Genomic DNA, 16,653 nt, shown 5'->3' with positions numbered 1-16,653 from the left:
CAATCATTATTTATTGATGCCAAGATGCTGCACCTGGCATGTTTTGAGGAAGCCCGAGCAATTATAGTGCCATCAACACAAACGCAAATGTTGCACAGGGACGTATGAAATGAAAAATGCACACAAATCCCAGTAATAGCTTGTGAACATGAGATCCAAAAACGCTGCCTCGCTGTGTAAATCAGCAAATTTAGGTGACAAAAGGGTCTTAAATCCACGCTTTTCTCAGCAAAGTCTGGTCATTATTTAGTCAGTCACGTGATCACTAAATATACTTTCCATTCAAAAACATACACCAGCTGTTTCAGCTTTAAATCCTGTGCAGCTTTCAGGGGGAGCAGAATACATGAAGTCAGAGTGTGTGAAATGTGTCCATGACAGAAGCAGGCAGCGTTTTAACCTAACCTGAAGGCATGAAGAGCAGGTGGTGCGCGCTCCTCCTCACTCACCTATGCTGGATGTCCGTCCTGGGGCACGCCTGCTTTGTCCACCAGCCAATGACAGAACGAAGGTCGTTCCCGCTTCCCGTGAGACACTCTGCTCATCAAGGCCGTTCAAGGTCGCCCGCTGCCATTTGATGGTTCCCCTGCTGCAAAGAAAAAAACATGAGGAGTGGGCAGTATTGTTAAGCCAGAGATTAGCGTATGGCACGTGCACGGATGCTCTCACGCTGCCATGTTGATTGTCAGACAGCCCACAGATGGAGCTGACCAGTGTTCTATAGCGGTAAATTAAACTAAGGATGACAGCTGACCTCAAGCTAATAGTTGCCGTGAAATATGCTACACTTGCTGGTCATGAAATTACAGAAATTCCAAGTAGAGCCTTTGAATAATGTGATTTTCCTGAGCTGCTGAAATGAATTGCATCAAGCCACTTTATATGTTTACGATGTTTCCACACTTGTTTGTTGAGAAAAATCTAGTCCCTCTGAAGGGCCTTTGTAGCAATTTATAACCTTTATCAGCCTCAATCAGTGACCAATAAAGCATCAGTTTTCCAGCGAGCCAGACACTTTCACTTGTTCCAATTGTTGATCTTATTCGTCTTCTTTGGATGCTTTAACCACAGACCTCCACTCAAACCATCCATATTTGTTTCATCTTACTGGAGAGCCACCAGAATTTAATTAGGCTAAACAGGGTGGATCCACGCGTGTTGCAGACGAATGATGTTGGGACAACCTCATCTCTGTTGCAGCCCATCTTTGCGGTTTAGGGTAATAAATATGCAGCCATTCAAGCGTACAGGAACATAGCTGCAGGGTGAAGACACAGACGGCTCTATCAACCGGTGCACACAAGAAGCTTGAATTTGTTACAACCAGCTAAGAAGCAGTTACAGCAGCTTCTTGTCAAGATTCACTCCTGACTCGCTTTGTCATAATTGGAACTCCTTTCATGTCCAAAAGCAAAAGCAGTGATACAGTCAGAGGGGGGGTTGAGCATGTGGAGGGAGGTGGATTTATATGGTGGCTATCCAACTCCCAGGAGAACAATGTGGATGTCGTTAGAGGACATGACTTGAGTGGTTTTCCTCTGCTTCCTCGCTGGAAGAATATAAATCAGCCTGGTCAACAGAAAATTATATTCTAATCCTTATCATTTATTTATGTGTACTTTTTTATCTGTGAGCTCTGAGTGTGTGTGTGTGTGTGTGTGCATCTCTTTAATGTATAAGTGTGTGTCCAGGGATGTGTATGCACATTAGCATGTCTGTGTTCATCTGTCAGGGGGATGCACTGAGCAGATTGTGTATTATCATGTTAATGCAGGGGTACAAATTAAACCAAGACCTCTCAGGGTTTATTGAATTTAATAGATTCCAATTACAGACATATTGCTTGCTGTGTTTTTAGTGGCGTGTTATTGGTAGAAGTGCTAGAATTTGAATTTAAAAATATGTGTAAAATGTCTATGAACATGGCTAAAATAGAAGTAATCTTCCTTTTATTGCATTTTTTTCTTTCCTACAGTTTATTATCTGCAGATGTGATCAGCTGTTGGAGCATGTAGTGTTAGTTAGAATATGCTGTGAAATTAGAAAGGAACCATGTAGAGCGAGAGTTGAATTTTGCAACCTGGGTGTCTTTCATCAAAATCACAGCAGGTGTGTGTGTGTGTGTGTGTCTTTGAGCCAAAAATAAATGACTGGAAGAGCAGAGCGGAGCTGCGGCACCATTGACACTTTTAGAAGACTCCTCCACACACAGAGACATCAGCTACTCTCTGTGGCTCGTACTCTCCCTCCCTTAATTTCTCTCTCTCTCACACACACACACGCACACACACGTGCACACACACACACACACATGCACACACAGAGAGAGAGAGAGAGAGAGTCTCTCCCTGTATCATCACTCTCGCTTGCATTCCGTCATGCCCTCTCTCTCGATCCATCTCTCTTCATGCGTTTTCCAAGGAGGGTTTCCATGGCAACGCTGTGCAGGCATTTCATGACTATGGTGTGTGTGTGTGTGCATGAGTGGGCCACTGTGTGAGTGCAGGTCTCCTTGTAGACTAAATTAAAGCCATGTGGAGCATTTTTTTACTGATTTGATCAAAGTATTCATGCTGTCTGTTTTTCGTGGGATGATTCTGATGCACGTCCGCCTTGTGACGACGATAGCGGATGCAGTCAGTGGGTGGCACCATTTTGTACACACAACATCGACATACGTCACATATGCAATGTAATCAGTGTCTTAATGTATTAAAACACCCCTCTAATTGGGTAGGAGGCATGATAAGTCTATAAATAAGGATGAAATAAACACAGCAATAGCTAGCATAGCTCAGCAACATATCAACAGGAAAGCTGGGTAAGATTAGGAATGTCTAGGATGTTTGAGTGGCAGGTGATCCCAGAAAGCGGTGTAAATCCTACATATTCTAAGCAAAAAAGACTCAAATTCCGCAAACATATTGAATCTCCTCCTTTTTTCCAGACTTTATTTATGGCAACGCTAAAGATTTCATGAGCTTGTCACACATCTCTGAGCATGCCTCTGGCCCTGTGTGTCGGTGTGCGCACATGTCAGCCTATGTCGATTTATGATGCCTAACAGGGTGGAGTAATTCATCCAGGGTTTTAGAGGAAGCCATAACCAATATAGCCTTTTAGCTGAGTGGCCTCCTGGGCTGGCGTCTGTGTAAAGGCAATTCTACGCTTTTAACCTGCTCGTGTGGAGGTGGAGAGACAGAAACCGTAGTTACTCCCAGAGTCACAGGACTAATTTACCTTGCAGTCACAGCTCTCTAGACGAGAGGTGCGACAAGGGAACAACTGTAGCAGATTTAGTGGATATTAAATCCCAGAAAAATTGGCTTCATGGTTGGTTCAGGATTGCAGCAGAGGGACAGCTGTTACACAAGTGGGCTTGTTCATACCTCTCTAGGACTCTAAACCCGAAGGCTACACAAACCTTTTCTTTATTTACTGAAAATAATGATAAATAACAATAGTGATTTGTAATGTTGAAATTAAAGCTATAAGAAATGCATAAAATATGGACTATAGTCTGTAATTTTTCAAAGGGAGACGCAAGACTGACTGATGCAGATCACTGATCCTTAACACTGGCAGACTATTACAGCTGATTTCCTCTAATACTAAAAGACACAGTAACAGATTACTAAAACCTTTCAACCCCCTTTTCTCTCTCAGGGTTCATTTCCAGGGAACTTGCACTTGGTTCTGGTGTTGCGTCCCACTACTTTGCTCCAGCGGACTCTGTCAGACTTCCTGTTCAAGTTCAGCAAGGATGAGTTCAAAATGAAGGTGCCTGTGGTGCATGTGTCTGTCTTTCCTTCTCGTTTTTTACTGTCTTCTTTATTTATTGCTTTTGCTTCATTCTAATATGATCTAAGGTGTCTTGTAAGTTGTTTAGGATTCTTTATATAATCAGCTGATTGTGTGTATTCTGTCAGGTGGTGATGCTGAGTTCGGTGACTGAGCTCCATGCCTATATCGACCCAGGACAACTGACCACGGAGCTGGGGGGCACGCAGGAGTACTGCCATGACAGCTGGATCTCACACCGCACTGTATGTACTCACACACACATAGAGCTTTCATCTGTTTTTGAATTGTCATGGTTTAACCTCTGTGCATTGATACATGCCTGAATGTCTCCTCCGCAGGCAATCGAGGCGTTCGCCCTCATGGTGAAGACCACGGCTCAGACCCTGCAGGCGTTCGGCACTGAGCTTGCAGAGACAGAATTACCTAATGATGCCGAGGCCACCACCAACCTGCTGCACACACACACTCTGAAGAAGGATAGAATGAAGGTCAGATATGCTTTTCCGTCTCTTCCATACTTGTTAACCAACCGTACATCCCGCTGTTCTTCCAGTCTTTCTCTCATAGGTTTTAGGTGAAAAGTTTTAAGGCAGGTACTGTGTATTGGAGGTGATCAATAATTATTTCTTCAATTTCCAGGAGGACCTGCAGGTGGCGCTGTCTCAAGGGGGACGCCTGTTGGAGTGTATCAACGAGCCTCTAAAGACAGACCCAGAATACAGCATGACCCACGATGAGCTGGAAAACTTAGCTACTGTACAGAGGTAGAGGACAGGATGAATGGATGCTTGCATAGATGAGGAAGTTGTCCCTGAACGCATGAATAAATCTTCTCTTGCCCTCCCAGACTCCTGGGTCAGCTGGACGAAACGGAGGCAGCATTTGACGATTTCTGGGAGCGCCACCGCACCAAGCTGGAACAGTGTTTACAGCTCCGCCATTTTGAACAGCACTTCCGTGAAGTGAGTTGACTTGTGGGAAATGTATGTTTTGGCACCAATGGGTCAGCCAACGTGTGCGCTGCTAACACAAGGGTGTGCACTCGCAGGTGCGTGCCCATCTCGACGTGACGTCAGAGCGCTTGTCGGGTTTCTCGGAGGTCAGCGTGAGCCCCGCCCATGCTGAGCACGTCCTCAGAGAGCTCAGCGGCCATGAGGACAAGGCCTGTGTAAGACACGCACACACACATAATCCAGATTCATCCTGCAGCTCAGTACAGAAAACACATACTCAACACTTTCACCTTTGATGCATCCTTGAAGCCATATGCTTAATGATATAATCAATGCTAACCTCTACTCACTCACTTTGCCACAGAGCATTCGCTTCACATCTGGAAATACTGTTTAGGTCTTAAAAATCCAAAGAGGTTACCTCATTTGTCGGAAGTAGTTGTTTTATTGTCAGCCATTGACGGATGATCTGCTGCTGGACTACAGGCCAGTGTTCTCTATGTATCCTGAAGTATATCGTCATATTAAAACAGACATCGTCACTGTTTTTCTGTAGGACGTACTAGACCGAGCCCTTTCCTTGGCCAGTGAAGGTGACAGGCTGATAGAAAATTCCCACTATGCCGAGGACTCCATCAGGCCGAAGTGCAGCGAGCTGAGGGGGGTGTGCGAGGAGATCAGCTCCACTCTGAGGAGCAAGAAGAGCCTCCTGCTCAGGGCGATGGAGCTTCACCACGCTCTGGAGAAGGTACAAGCATGGCTCAAAGGTGTTCATTCAAGTGTTATTCGGTTTTGGAATTTAGTAATGGAGGAGGGAAGTTTTGCCATTATCTCTATAAAACCTTTCTTCTCAGGCGTCACGGTGGTGCGAGGAGGGCATCTTCCTGCTGGCCAGCCAGCCAGTAGATCGCTGTCAGTCTCAGGATGGAGCTGAAGCAGCTTTGCAAGAACTGGAGCGATACCTGGAAACAGCGCCGCTCCACACCCTCACTGACCGCAGCGCCATCTGCTGCCAGTATGAGGCGACGCTCACTACTCAGCTCAGGGTCAGCAGGGAGTGGACTTAACAGATTAAATGCATCCTTTTTTTTGATGTTGTGATTCATCGTCGTGCATGGTGCTTTATGATGTTTCCACCTGAGGTCAAACTTTCCCTTTCTGGACGTGTTTGCCATCCCTCAGGACCAGATAGAGAGAGTTTTCCAGAAGCAAAGCTCCGTCCAGGAGATGTTTGAAAAGAGACGCATCAGCCTGAAGAAACTCGCTGCCAAACAGACCAGACCGGTGCAGCCAGTGGCACCTAGGCCTGAAGTGAAGTCTCCACTCTCCTCTCCCAGTAAGCACGGATCAATAGATGGTGATTGAATGAAAGAGAGCAGCATGGATCAGTCATACCAAGACTGGATATTAAATCAGGCTTCTGCTCAAAGGGATAAAAACATTGTTTTCTCTCTGTCCATCAGACCAGCAGAGAAAGGAGAGAAGATACTCTGCAGATAATGTCATTTGCAAAAAGGTAAATGCATGACTACTGAGCTATTGTTTTTGTCAAAGCAAGGTGATATAGTTATAAAAAGGTGAATATGCATGGTCATACTATACTGTATGAATGTGTATGTGTCCAGGTGGAGTCTCCCATCCATAATGGTGGCACCAGACATGCATCTCTCTCAGAGGAAGAAGAAAACCTGGCAGTACTTCGGCGGTAAGGGTCATCCTCAGAGCCTTAGATAGGAAAGCAGTAAACAGACTTTTCTCTGTGTGTGAGACTTTAAAGGTACAAAAAGTGCATTTAATATAAAATGACATCCAAATGCTTCAGTGCTGGGTGCTCATCCATTTGTTGCAGTTCAGTAGCATGCAGGCTTCTGCGAAACAGAAACTTCATTTGTATTTTCTGTGTTCCAGCCATGTTATGAATGAACTACTGGAGACAGAGAGAGCATACGTGGAGGAGCTACTGTGTGTGCTGGAGGTGAGTATTCATCACGTGTATTCCTAGAAAAATGTCCATTTTCATACAATCATGTAGGCGGATCAGTCATTCAGTACATGCATTTTTTTTCCTTCTGTACATGGTCAAATGTGGCTTGGACCTATCCCAGCATTCACTGGGGGAATGACTGTGAAACTTAGTGCATCTGCTGATGTAATATGTGTGATGTTAATCTCCAGGGCTACGCTGCAGAGATGGACAACCCTGCCTTGGCTCACCTCATCCCCAGCACCCTGCTCAGCAAGAAGGACGTCCTGTTTGGCAACATGTCTGAAATATACCAGTTTCATAAGAGGTGAGCTTCTTTCGGACAGTTTGCCTCGCCAGAGAGTATAATGGATCAGAAAGCTTTATTCTCAAGTGCTGTCGATTCCTTTGCTCATATGTTTGACTATGACTATTAGTGATTTCTAAAGAAAAATGTTTTTTGTGCTTGTAACTTGACTTTAAGTGAATATTTTTTGGGGAAAATGGGTGCTGGAAAGCAGATTTTTTTCCCCTTTGGACAAAGCCAGATGAGCCATTTCCTTTGTTTCCTTTTTTGCTAAGCTAAGCTAACCGGCTGCCGACTTAATAGCTTCATATTCGCCGCACAGATGTGAGAGCGGTATCAGTCTTCTCAACTCTGTCTGCAAAAAAATGAATACACATATTTACCACAAATTTGAACTACTGCTTTTTAAGAGTTTATGTCAAAATATTGGACTTTTACTTCAAGTTCATGCACTAAACTTTTGTGCCATGTTGTTTGTCTCCAGGACGTTTCTGAAGGAACTGGAAGCGTACACTGACTGCCCAGAACTAGTGGGCCGCTGCTTTTTAGAGAGGGTGAGGTCTCGTTTCCACGTAATCTTAAAGAGCCAAATCAGTGGCAGACGTAGCTTCATTCTGGCCCCTGCTGTGCTCTCTCTGTAGATGAAGGACCTGCAGATCTACGAGGCTTACTGCCAGAATAAACCTCGCTCTGAGAGCTTATGGAGACAGTGCTCCGACTGTGCCTTCTTCCAGGTCTCCCTCTTTCCTTCCACCTCATAGCGACACCTTCATTTTCACGTGGCTTGCAAGGCACGTCAAACTGAAAGTATCTTCATTGGTTTATGTTTTGTGAACCAGGAGTGCCAGAAGAAGCTGGAACATAAACTTGGTTTGGACTCCTACCTCCTCAAACCTGTCCAGAGAATCACCAAGTACCAGCTACTGCTTAAGGTGAGCTGTGGTCATGTTCTGTATATAGGCGTGTGTTTATTTCAGACAGGGAAGGCTCACTGTGTTCTCCACTCACTTTTATGGTGTGTTTGCAGGAGTTGTTGAAGTACAGTAAAGGCTGCGATGGCTGCGATGACCTCCAGGAAGCTCTCTCCTCCATCCTGGGAATCCTGAAAGCTGTTAATGACTCCATGCACCTCATCGCCATCACAGGATACGAGGTCAGAGAAATGACACAGTAATTCTGGGACACATGCTGTCATTCATCTGGTTGGCTCGGGCAGGAGTGGATTTTTGAGTTGGCTCAGAAGAAAAGTTTACATGCCTCGGTTGTATCAAGCCCCGCACCCTCACTTCAAGTCAGGGGGTGATCTCAAAGTCTCTTCCTTCTCAATTTTCAGGGCAACCTGTCAGAGCTGGGCCGCCTCCTGATGCAGGGCTCCTTCAGCGTGTGGACGGAGCATAAAAAAGGTCACGCCAAGGTCAAGGACCTGGCCCGGTTTAAGCCCATGCAGAGGCACCTGTTCCTGCACGAGAAGGCCCTGCTCTTCTGCAAGAGGAGAGAGGAGAACGGCGAGGGCTACGAGAAAGCTCCGTCTTACAGCTTCAAACACTCTCTCAGCGTAAGCTCACGTTGGTCAGATTTGAAGACGGTTAATGTTTGAGTCGTCTGGCTGCAGCCGCGGTGAAAGATGATCACTGACTGTTTGCTCTCCCGTCATTCCTCTCTCAGATGAGTGCGGTGGGCATTACAGAGAACGCTAAAGGAGACAACAAGAAGTTTGAGATTTGGTGTAACTCCAGAGATGAAGTTTTTATAGTGCAGGTAAGGTCTGGCTGTCGAGCTGCTGGGAAGAAACCTTATCACTGTCAGTGCTGGAAAAATTGTCATGGTTTGTCTCACGTAGGCTCCGACACCAGAGATTAAGACAGCGTGGGTGAACGAGATCCGCAAAGTTCTGACCCAGCAGCTCCAGGCCTGCAGAGGTACTGTGGACAAAGAGCCGCACAAGCTTGTTTGCATGTCTTCTGCTCACCTGCCCTAACTGTAGTTAACTTGCATGTTTCAGATGCCAGTCAGCAGAAGAGCTCAGACTCTGTTTCCCCTAGTCCCACCAGCAACAACACCTCCATCTCCCTCAGGTTGGTGTCCAGCCTTATACACTCTGCACACGCCCACAGATAAGATGGCTTTTATTTTCAGCTGTGTTTCCTTCTTTTTCTTCTTCTCCTCCCTCCCAGTCCCTTTCGTAGCAGTGGTCAGAAAAACCAGAAGAAGCAGGAGGAGAAGAGGACGGAGGCGAGCACCGTCTCTGAAGTCACCTCGTCTTCTTCACCGAAACACAAAGGTGAATGTCTGATGAGTGCTGCGTTGTCGCGCACAGACAAAATGTATTAGTCAGCGATGGCTGAAAAGTCTTATCCCCACTCAACTCACTCTGACTGATCTGAACTCTTTCCTTCATCACCTTCATCTTCATGCTTCCTCTTTCTGTCCCTCTGCCTCTTTATGCCTCCGACATTTACTTTTTGGATGATTGCAACGCTCTCTTCTTTTCCTTCCCATTTCAAACCATCGTTTCCAGATGAACCAGTGACCAGTCCGACCACTGACAGGTCCTCAGTGGCTAAAAAGCGTTTTACTTTGCAGGGCTTCAGCAATCTCAAGAGCCCAAAAGGTAACATTAGCAGACCTGAGGAGGTTTTTGTAGGCACGTGAGGCACATATCCAACATTACTGAGTCAGTTTCAAATACATTTTAGCATTTACTGTCATCCTGTAATTATCACTATTATGATGACAACAAAGCATTCAGTACTACACACAAAGATCTTATGGTCTTTGAATGAACTGAAGATCATGAAATATAAACTTGAAAATGATCTTGACAGCTAAGATTGGGTCTTGACCACTTGTTATAAACAGATCTAACATTCAGTTAATATTAATATTTTAAAAGATGGATTTGATAATTGTAGGGATTAGAAAAAGGGAAAACAGCAACACTATTAATATAAATACTAAAACACTTATTTACAATATTTTGTACTAATAATGCCTTGTAAATTTATATTTGTGTCAAATCGGAATTGTTTTATTATTTGAATCAATATAGGACGATAGTGTTTAATTAATGATCACCAGTTCTACACTACAAGCAAATTAAACTGCAGTATGTCTGTAATTTCAGCTAAAACAGTGACTGATTAGTGACTGTTCTTAATTAAAGGTCAATTATTACCCCCTTTCTAACCAGATTTAGAGCCTGCTTTCACTCTGAGGTGATCCTAGTTTTTATTTGCAGGCACTCTGCCTCCTGGTGGTAAAAGCCTAACATTGCACTTGTGCACTTTTCCTGCTGTACTAGAGAACACCTGACCTTCAATAGCGTGGAAAAGAGTGACTGCATGTTCATCAGTTAATGCATTGGCCTCCTGTCCACACACTGTCCAGTTATATTCAAGGCTAATCAGTATCAAACTGATAAATTCTGTGTTTTTAGTCAGTTACATAAGCTTTTCACTGCTCTAGAACTATTTAATGAGTGTTAAAAGTCTTGCTTCTCTTTCTCACTTTTCTCTTCTTCTTCCTTTCTTATCTCCACCGTTTTCTTCCTGTGTGGCCAGGCTCGGCCCTGAGCCCCGAGCATGGCTCCAAACGCCACTTGGTCAAGAGTGACCCAACACCGTTTGGGTTCAAAGGTATATTGACGGTCCATAACAGGGGCCGTTTCATTCTAGCGGCCATCGTTCATCTTTTCATACCCCACCGATAAAGTACTCCAGTCTTGTGTGTTTTTTATCATGTAGATGTCACTTGTGTCTCATATAGATGGACGAAACTGGATAGATGTTATTCCAAATATTAATCCAGTAATAGAAGCTGTTCTTCATACAATCACCCTGCTGTTAGAGAGCAGTGTGTTCACACATGCTATCTGCAGATCCTGGAAGTCAACAAATCACTGATATAAAGGGATTAAATAGTATTTAAAAAGTCCTAAACCCAGTTGTATTTTCATCATGATGGATTTCCTTTGCCCAGTTTGCCAATCCAGTCCAATCTGCATCCAGTTTGCTCACATTCAGACCAGTGAAGTGTCTCCAGAACTGTTTTTGGGCTTTCAGAATCATGCAGACGCTCGGTGACATACGTATTTTTCCCTGAACACTGCAGTTGCCATGTGCACAACATTTTTCACAGGCCATAATCATCATCATCATCAAGCTAACCAGTATGTACCATATAGAGATGAGAGTGATATAAATCCTCATTTAACTCTCAGCAAGAAATGAATTAGCAGATTTCCCCAACTAACTTGAGAAGATGCTGTGCCCATTTTCATTAACTTGATGAATGATTAATGTACTAACTGACCATTTGATTACTTTACGAACAATGTAAGAGTGGGGGATCATTGTGTGTGTGCGATGGCAGTGGTTTTGGGCGTGATTAAACCTGTAGTTTTTCTCCCGGTCCAAATCAAGGACACTTATATATCGGCTGACCAGCTAGCCCAGCGAAAGCAGCGGTCTGACTACAGGACTAGTTCAGCTGTCTCACTGATTTGCTGGCTGTTTCTTCCCGTCTAGAGCCGGTGCCTCATGTCGCTCTGAACAGAGTCAAATGGATGAGTACATCTAGTCTGTTACAGAGCAAGCGGCAAGGTACAGAGCCGCACTGAGGATCAGCCACTGTGGGTGTTTGCTGTGGTTTTCTGGTGGTCATGATTGATTTTACTAGAGGTAAAGTCAAGCAGAATATCCGTTTTCCTTTCATTTAACCTTGCATTGAGTCTTACTGTCTTATCTTCCTTCGGTTGAAAGCTATTTGTGCTCTTTTTAATTTAGATATAAGATTTGAAGTCTCAATTGTAGGCTAAATGATGTCTTCTGCAAGGCACCTCCTCTACCTCAAATCAATCATTTTCTCTTCTTCTGCTGTTGGTGTTTTGGGTTAGAGGTTGTGTAGTGTGTCAGCCCTGGCAGTCAGAGCAGCCTTGAAATGAATCCAGGTGATTCAAATCTGTGTTCTCTGACCATAAATCCTTGATCTACCTGGGTGTGTTTCACTGGGATCTGTCTGCTGTCCCCATTGATCTTTTCCGGGATTTTGGTGGAGTTTGGCTTGACCTTTGTGTGTTTAAGTGTGTGTGTGTGTGTGTGTGTGTGTGTGTGTGAATATCGATTTGTCACACAGTGGCAGCTATATGTTTCGTGGTAGATTTATCAACTACGACTCACTTTCCTTGTGGCACTCGAGCATTTTTATGCCACATGGAGTGTGTGTGTGATACAGATTCATCCCTACTTTTTCCACTCATCATTCCACTTCTTTCCTTTGCCCCTGAATCTCCTTACCTGTGTCCGTCCTCTCTGCACGACCCCCACAGGCTGGAACAAGGCGTCTCTCTCGGTGGATGCCTCAGAAGAGAATGATGGGTACTCCAGCGGCGAGGACCCCATGAACTCTGACCCAGAGGACGAAGTAGGAAAGAAGCTGGTGAGCTGAAAGAGTTTGACATCCAGTTTATAGCTGCCCATCTCTGTCCTTTTTCCCTCTGTTTTGCTGTTTGTTGTTCGCCACCTGTCTCCTCTAACCTCCCACTTACCGTGTTTGGTGGCCTCTAACCCATCAGGCTCCAGGAAAGTATACGGTGGTAGTGGACTGCGAGAAGGCGGGACCTCAGGAGCTGTCTGTCAAGAGCGGAGACATGGTCCAGCTAATCAGAGAAGGAGAGGAGGGACAGTGGTAAGCATCTCAACATTTCTCCGGTCAAAAGAATCCAAATTCAATTTTATGCAGACCTGGAGTCTTTACACTGGTTTGCCAATCAGGGAAGCTGTATAATAAGTATCTCCATTGTTGGCTCACTGTTTGTTTACTCCTCTGCAGGTTTGTGAAGAACCTCCGCAGCAGTAAGGAGGGCTGGGTGGCAGCAGCAAACCTCCTCAGCCTCATCTCAGAGTCCAAATCATCCCAGTCACTCAGCAGCTCAGGTATTTTTTTCTATATATCATATTTTCCTCTCTAAAAGTCAGTAAGTCTGATCCACAGCTCTCTCAAATGTGTTTGCATGAGAGCAAAATAAAGTGACCACATAAGGACTCCTGTACACATATGTATTTACCACTGTAGCTGCTTTTATTTGTATTTAAGAGATGTTGAAACTTTGGGTTATTGCCACAAAAACTAGCAATATCACCTGGTCAAAGATGATTTTCCTGAGGAAGATCCACTACTGTCAACATCCTTATTGTTAAAATATATATAATTGAGCAAATAGCCAGTTTATTTGAACAGAGCTGTTTGTATGAGGATCTTGTTTGACTCTATAGAAGCGCAGAATTAAAAACAGCCAACACTGTTGTTGTTTGCGTGTTTGTCCTGCAGATGGCAGCGTCTCTGGGAACCTCAGCACTTCCTCCAGCTGCAGTGAGACCTACACCAGCTACTCTGACATCAAACCCTGACCTGCCATCACTGTCCCGGCCCCCGTCCACCAATTTCCAGGTGGAATTACAAAGCCTGAAGCTGACCCTGACAGGAGGACATGCTCTTCTCATCACACAGACGTCCACTGCACATCTTGTCGGATACACCAAAGCTATCATTGTATCTGTGAATATTGCTTGCTACGCCCACATTTTCTACTGTTTGCTGTATTTGCAGCCCCCTGTCAATGAAAAATAGCTTATTTCCATTCAGCAGTATTATGCTCTCATTTTAAACCAATTGTGGGTATTTTCATGGTTCATTCCAGGAACAAAAATTTCAGATAATTGAAATATCAGGGAAAAATAGTTCCTCAACATCCATGTTATTATCACGTGATGCAGCACCTTCCTGTCAGGCCTTCTTAAAAAAAATCACAATCTCTGTAACCTACAGGGAAAAACTAAATATCTTCAGTTTAATAACTTACTGAATAGATGTTTAGTGCTGTATTTAACCCTCCTGATAATGTAGCATTAAACTGGACAAATCGAAAGAATATCTGCACTAAACGTGAGCTGTCAGCAGCTTTCAGAAAACTGTCAGCGTCAGCCTCATTGACACCCCTTCAAGTCGACCACATCACAGCGCAGCGACAGATTCTTGTGTGAAACATCAACAGGTACAGATACTACGAGACTGGTATTTCACATGATGCATCGTCTGTAGTGTCAGACATTAATCGTACACTGTGAAAACTGGCAGCTGGCTGCAACAAGAAAAAAAATGAAATGCTTTCAGTGCATCTTGGAGCATTACTGAGCAGGATAAATGTTCAGGGCATGATACTGAAGTAGGTGGTTTTTCATCTCCCCCCATTCAAGAATGCTGTATTCCTCCCTTATTGTTAATATGAGCTTCCCTTAACCCTGGTTTAATGGTCTTAACTACACATTAAAACACAGAATCACTGGGTGAATGTCACCAACAGCACTACCTGGTGGTCAGGCATCTTGCACTTCTCCAGCTACAAGTACAATTCACTTACACAGAGAGCGGCAGCTTGGAACAACTTCTGAACCTCTTTTGTTTTTTCTTTCTTTTTTTTTTTCCAAGAGTGATTGTCTATCTCGCCTCTGAATTGCTCTGAATTTACCTCTCAGGAAGCCCAAGAAGTTGCATGGGCAGGCGGGTGTGACTGCATACCTGCTTGTGACGACTACATGTCTGTTTGTGTGCAGTCTTGCATGTGTGTGTGTGTGTGTGTGCTTCAGAACAAACCCAACAAGCCTACTTCGCAAACCCGATGGAGAGATATGTGTAGATACAGTCATCAGTCCAGGTTTACCTGCATTTTAAGGGTCCCATAACCCCCAATCTAAGAACCCGTAAATGTCAATACTGCATTTGAATCAAGTTTTTGTGTCACAGCCACCATACTCACCTATCTTTGGTCTGCCTTACAGCAACAAAAGCAGGCTTTGTCCTCACCTCGCGCTCCCTGCCCCACTCAGACATGTGACGGCAGCCACTTCTCTAGAAGCAGGACTAACCAGGGTCAAGACCTTTTCAACATGCTTGCACAACCAGCTTGAGAGCAATATTTGTTTTCTTGACACCATGATCGAATAATAATATGCAAAAAAATCATGACAAATGTCTGATTGGATTGCACAGCAGGGGTGGTGAGTAAGCTAAGCCCTAGTTGGCCCTGTTTGGCCCTGGAGTGGAAATAAGGATGTTGATACAGGTTGATGGCACACCTGTGACAACCAGCTGCTGTGACACCCTACTTCACACACATACACACACACACTGAACACTGAATGACACCTGGCTTCTTACATTGTTTTTCAAGGGTGTGCTGTTTTTTAACATCCCAAGATTTCTACTGTATCCACAAGGCGCACTGTACAACAATCTCTTCCTTTTTCCGTGTTTAACATTGAATGTGTGACTGTTACTAAACTGAGAAACACCAAGCGCAGCATGCTGTTACACTAAAACCAGCCCCACCCGTTTGTTACTCAGAATGGGTTGGATTTGTCCACCGGTCTAACAAAACCACTGCGGTCTCGTTCGACTTGTCCCTGACTTTCGTCTCCAGAAAGAGGAAGAAACAGGCCTCTCGGTGTCAAACTGTGAGCTGAACCAGAGACTAAACTGTGGCTGGCATTACGTGTTAATCCGTGTAAGTTCTGTAAGGCTGAGAAACGTATGTTACTCTTGTACAGATGTGTCCTCTATACCTCACACTGTTTTGCTCGAGAGCATGTGTATTGTGAAGAGGATCATGGTTTTTGTGAGTCTAATTGTCGCTCTGTGTGTCATCACTCTTTGTGGCATGTTCCTCATAGCCCCAATTTTTAACGCTCTCATGTAAAAAGGCCCGAACGAGGCAAGTATTTTTACCAGGCACTGTTGTATTTTGTGAGAGGTTATTTTCTGCCCTCTGAAGAAAGCTGACACGGGGCACTAAACTTGTCAGTGTTTTATCGTGAACACACAACAAAGCTTATTGAATTATTTGTACTTCTGACTTGGCTGGAGAGATGAGAAGGGTTCTATTTTTTAGTTTCTTTTTATGCAGCACATTGCAGCAACCACTGTCTTTATTTTCCTATTGTATCTACTGAGTATGGTGTTGATATGAACATATAATGAGACATATCTGTGTATATTTGTAAATATGTAATTCCGAATTGTATGTAAAATGAAAAGCAGCTTTAATAAAGTCTGAGATGGTTTCCTCTATGGGATTTTGCCTTTTCTGTGGGAAACCCTTTAATTTAATTTGAATCTTCAAATTTATTATTTTTAACAGGCAACACTCAGACCACAGATGAGTCATGTGTAGGCTGTTGGAGCCTATTTATTCTATAATGAAATAAAACCTTTTTATTTGTTTCTTAGTTTTTATTAATTTAATAATTTGTGTTCAACAGAAAAACATATGGATAAATTCCCAATGTTATGAATTATGATTTGGATCCGGAAGTGTAATTTCACCCACGTGGTATCTAGCCTCCAATGAGCCTTTCCCAGTTCAGACTGTCATAATTTGGTCTGGGATTCGTTCCAATATGTACATTAGCCGACCTTCAGTCTCTTTTCTCCTTTACTTTTTTCTCTTACGGGTAGAGAAAAGTAAATAGCGTCTCACAGGATATCCTAAATCTTAAATGTTGCAACTAAACTGCACGTTTGCCTGTTTTAATGCCATAAAATATAGAAACACATGAGGCAAGGCGGCTAGA

At 44.0% G+C, this 16,653-nt stretch overlaps 1 protein-coding gene across 10 annotated transcripts in view; it reads left to right on the top strand.

The window, feature by feature from the left end:
- mcf2la (mcf.2 cell line derived transforming sequence-like a) overlaps positions 1-16,148 on the top strand; it is a 47,039-nt gene extending 30,891 nt beyond the window's left edge. For 7 of the 10 annotated variants that reach the window (XM_041965906.1, XM_041965903.1, XM_041965902.1 and 4 more), the window contains 27 exons: positions 3,667-3,780; positions 3,930-4,046; positions 4,143-4,292; positions 4,444-4,568; positions 4,652-4,766; positions 4,853-4,972; positions 5,314-5,505; positions 5,612-5,803; positions 5,940-6,093; positions 6,221-6,273; positions 6,383-6,462; positions 6,666-6,732; positions 6,933-7,048; positions 7,512-7,581; positions 7,669-7,761; positions 7,867-7,959; positions 8,055-8,180; positions 8,361-8,582; positions 8,693-8,785; positions 8,868-8,946; positions 9,030-9,102; positions 9,202-9,308; positions 11,554-11,628; positions 12,354-12,463; positions 12,600-12,712; positions 12,857-12,960; positions 13,355-16,148. In XM_041965906.1, the coding sequence (XP_041821840.1) occupies positions 3,667-3,780; positions 3,930-4,046; positions 4,143-4,292; positions 4,444-4,568; positions 4,652-4,766; positions 4,853-4,972; positions 5,314-5,505; positions 5,612-5,803; positions 5,940-6,093; positions 6,221-6,273; positions 6,383-6,462; positions 6,666-6,732; positions 6,933-7,048; positions 7,512-7,581; positions 7,669-7,761; positions 7,867-7,959; positions 8,055-8,180; positions 8,361-8,582; positions 8,693-8,785; positions 8,868-8,946; positions 9,030-9,102; positions 9,202-9,308; positions 11,554-11,628; positions 12,354-12,463; positions 12,600-12,712; positions 12,857-12,960; positions 13,355-13,434 (3,033 nt within the window). In that variant the 3' untranslated portion in view covers positions 13,435-16,148. Of the gene's footprint in view, positions 1-3,666; positions 3,781-3,929; positions 4,047-4,142; positions 4,293-4,443; positions 4,569-4,651; positions 4,767-4,852; positions 4,973-5,313; positions 5,506-5,611; positions 5,804-5,939; positions 6,094-6,220; positions 6,274-6,382; positions 6,463-6,665; positions 6,733-6,932; positions 7,049-7,511; positions 7,582-7,668; positions 7,762-7,866; positions 7,960-8,054; positions 8,181-8,360; positions 8,583-8,692; positions 8,786-8,867; positions 8,947-9,029; positions 9,103-9,201; positions 9,309-9,545; positions 9,639-10,587; positions 10,663-11,553; positions 11,707-12,353; positions 12,464-12,599; positions 12,713-12,856; positions 12,961-13,354 lie in introns of those variants that run through there. The other 3 variants (XM_041965912.1, XM_041965907.1, XR_006008010.1) reach the window with 3 other exon arrangements.
- The last annotated feature ends 505 nt before the right edge of the window (positions 16,149-16,653 follow it).

Source organism: Chelmon rostratus, chromosome 24 (genome assembly GCF_017976325.1).
Source record: "Chelmon rostratus isolate fCheRos1 chromosome 24, fCheRos1.pri, whole genome shotgun sequence".
In the NCBI taxonomy this organism is placed as follows: Eukaryota; Metazoa; Chordata; class Actinopteri; order Chaetodontiformes; family Chaetodontidae; genus Chelmon; species Chelmon rostratus.
The sequence above is the reverse complement of the archived record's forward strand: the minus strand, read 5'-3'. Positions and strand labels throughout refer to the sequence as shown.